The 2,411-nt window shown below is 35.3% G+C and overlaps 1 protein-coding gene across 1 annotated transcript in view; it reads left to right on the top strand.

The window, feature by feature from the left end:
- LOC109129051 overlaps nt 1-1,197 on the top strand; it is a 3,194-nt gene extending 1,997 nt beyond the window's left edge. Inside the window, exons 2-5 of the mRNA XM_019236605.1 lie at nt 115-170; nt 276-392; nt 492-675; nt 892-1,197. Coding sequence (XP_019092150.1) covers nt 115-170; nt 276-392; nt 492-675; nt 892-1,197 — 663 coding nt within the window. The remainder of the gene's footprint in view (nt 1-114; nt 171-275; nt 393-491; nt 676-891) is intronic.

Below are 2,411 nucleotides of genomic sequence, written 5' to 3'. Positions count from 1 at the left end.
TTCTTTCACTGCTGACAGTTATGTTTTAGTTTTGCATGGATCTAGATAAATGTATCTGTTTGTTGATTCCTGTTCCTTTTTGTGAATAAAATTGAAATCTACTTTCTCTCTCAGATGTTTCCAAATGATATATACATAGGAGGCATCATCAAGGCTGCTGATTCTTTCAGGTCTGTGCTCTAGCTTCTTTATGTTCTGAAATTTGTATTACTTATCAATCTGAAAACTGTATCTCAATATTAAGGAGTGTGTCATAACATATCTTAAAACTGCAGGCAGGTAAGGTTGCTAGACACAAGATCTTCGGTCCAGTGGGTTGTCGCCAAAGTGCAAGATAGAATTATGTCAACCACTTTGAGAAAATATATTGTGACGAGTTCGAAAACAATCAGGTTAGCCTTCCCGTTCAGCAGTTTAAGAGCTGAATTTATCTTTCGTAGCTAACTCATGTCATTTGAGTTATCTGATCATGTGCTATGATCCTATGACAGGCGCACCTTCGAATACTACGACAAAGATGAAACAATTGTGGCTCATATAGCTGGAGGTATTGATGCATTTTCTAAGGTCTCTGATGGTTGGCCAATGCTGAATACCCCATTGAAGCTTGCATCTCTCAAGAACTCAGACAATCAGTCAGAGGGAATTTCTCTGAGCCTTATATGCAAAGTTGAGGTAAGACTATGTTTCTCCAAACTCAACAATTTCTTCTTGATTTGGTCATTGTTGTCAGTCTTATTTAATCTCTCAATAATCAAACATTTAAGATAGTAATATCATGAAAATGATTATGCCATTGGCCTAAGACTGAATACAGTTTGCAACATTGTAGATGTAAGTGCTTTTGGTTCTGCTAAGGTTAAACAGTTTGTCTCTTGTTATACTCGTCAGGAACTAGCGAATTCTTTGGATTTACAGACTCGGCAAAACCTATCAGGCTTCATGGATGCTATTGAGAAAATACTTGTGCAACAAACCCGTGAAGAACTCCAGTCCAATGAATCCTCCAAAAGTGAGATTAACATGGATGCTTTGTTTTGGGAGTTGTGTGATTCTTATTTCAGGATGTGGAGAAGTCAACAGAGAATCCACCATCTAGCCAGCTCAGTGGAAATATGGGGTGCGAATGATGATGACAAGATTAAGGTGTCTCTCAACAAAAGTTTCCATCAAAAGTTGCTTGGCCTGATTAATTAGAACCTAATGTGGTAGAAAGCTCTAAACTACTTTTCCAAGCACGCTACGGCAAAATATTTGTTTTTCTATTGTGCAGAGGCTTTTAATAGGAAAAGATTAGAGGTCTAGCACATAGCTGCTTAGTTTCTTCTTCTATACACCAACCCTTTCTTCACATGTTTGAACTTGAAAATCAAATTGAGGAGAAAATGATGATTCTGGAGTCATAAGAAGATTTGGATTCTTCACGTAAAAGGTAAATTTCACATAAAAAAATGCCAAATCTTTTTTTTGTTTTATAACTTCTGCTGCTCGAAGTCTCCTTCTAATGTCAACAACTCATCATGTTTTATCTTTTTCCTGTACGCCCCCTTGTATATAAATAACTAAAAAATTTATCTCCAAATTCCTTTCTTTTAAAGCTAAAGGGGCTCATTCTAAGTTCCTCTGGTCTGGCTTATCAAAAAAAAAAAAAAAAATGACCAAAAATTAAGTTTGGCATCATACAAGAACAATCCCACTTATTAACCAACCCAAGGAGAATGATTTGATGAGAGACCAAACGCTTAAACAAAAAATGTAGAGAGAGTATTGTACTATGTAGCAAACGTTAAGAGAAATACGTCTTTTATATGTTTCATCAGTCAGAATAAAACGTACCAAATATAAAGAAGACGAGAGGGAGGAACTAAAAAAGTTTGAAAGTTACTGAATCATATCAAGAACCGAGTTACTTCTCTCACACTACTCACTCACTCATCATCTTCGTCGTCTTAATGTCATCAAACTCAGAATCATTCGCAGATTCACTATCTGAATCACTCAACACATACGTCGTCATTCTCCTCCTATTAGCTATAGCTCTTTGAGGCCTTGACTTTTCAGCTACATATCCTATAGCCATTGCCAAAAGCTAGTCATATATATCTGAGACAGGTTATAAGGCTATAAGCGGAGCTTGGTCCAAGAGCCAACGGTTAGATTAATAAACGTTTTTTTGTTAACTGTGATATATACTACACGGAGAAAGGAAAACTACAATTAGTGGAAAAATCCCAACGGTTAGATTAATAAACGTGTATCATCATCATTTAAAAACAAAAAGAAAATGATCTAATTCTATTGAAATTATAATTATGGAAATATGGAAATCAGATTCTATATAATAACCATGAACCGTGTTGTGTTTTACCCTAATTCTCAAAGAGTTTTTTTTTTTTTTTTTTTTATTTTTT

This window comes from Camelina sativa, chromosome 15 (assembly GCF_000633955.1).
Source record: "Camelina sativa cultivar DH55 chromosome 15, Cs, whole genome shotgun sequence".
NCBI lineage: Eukaryota > Viridiplantae > Streptophyta > Magnoliopsida > Brassicales > Brassicaceae > Camelina > Camelina sativa.
Note: the sequence above shows the minus strand (reverse complement) of the source record. Positions and strands in the feature narration are given on the sequence as shown.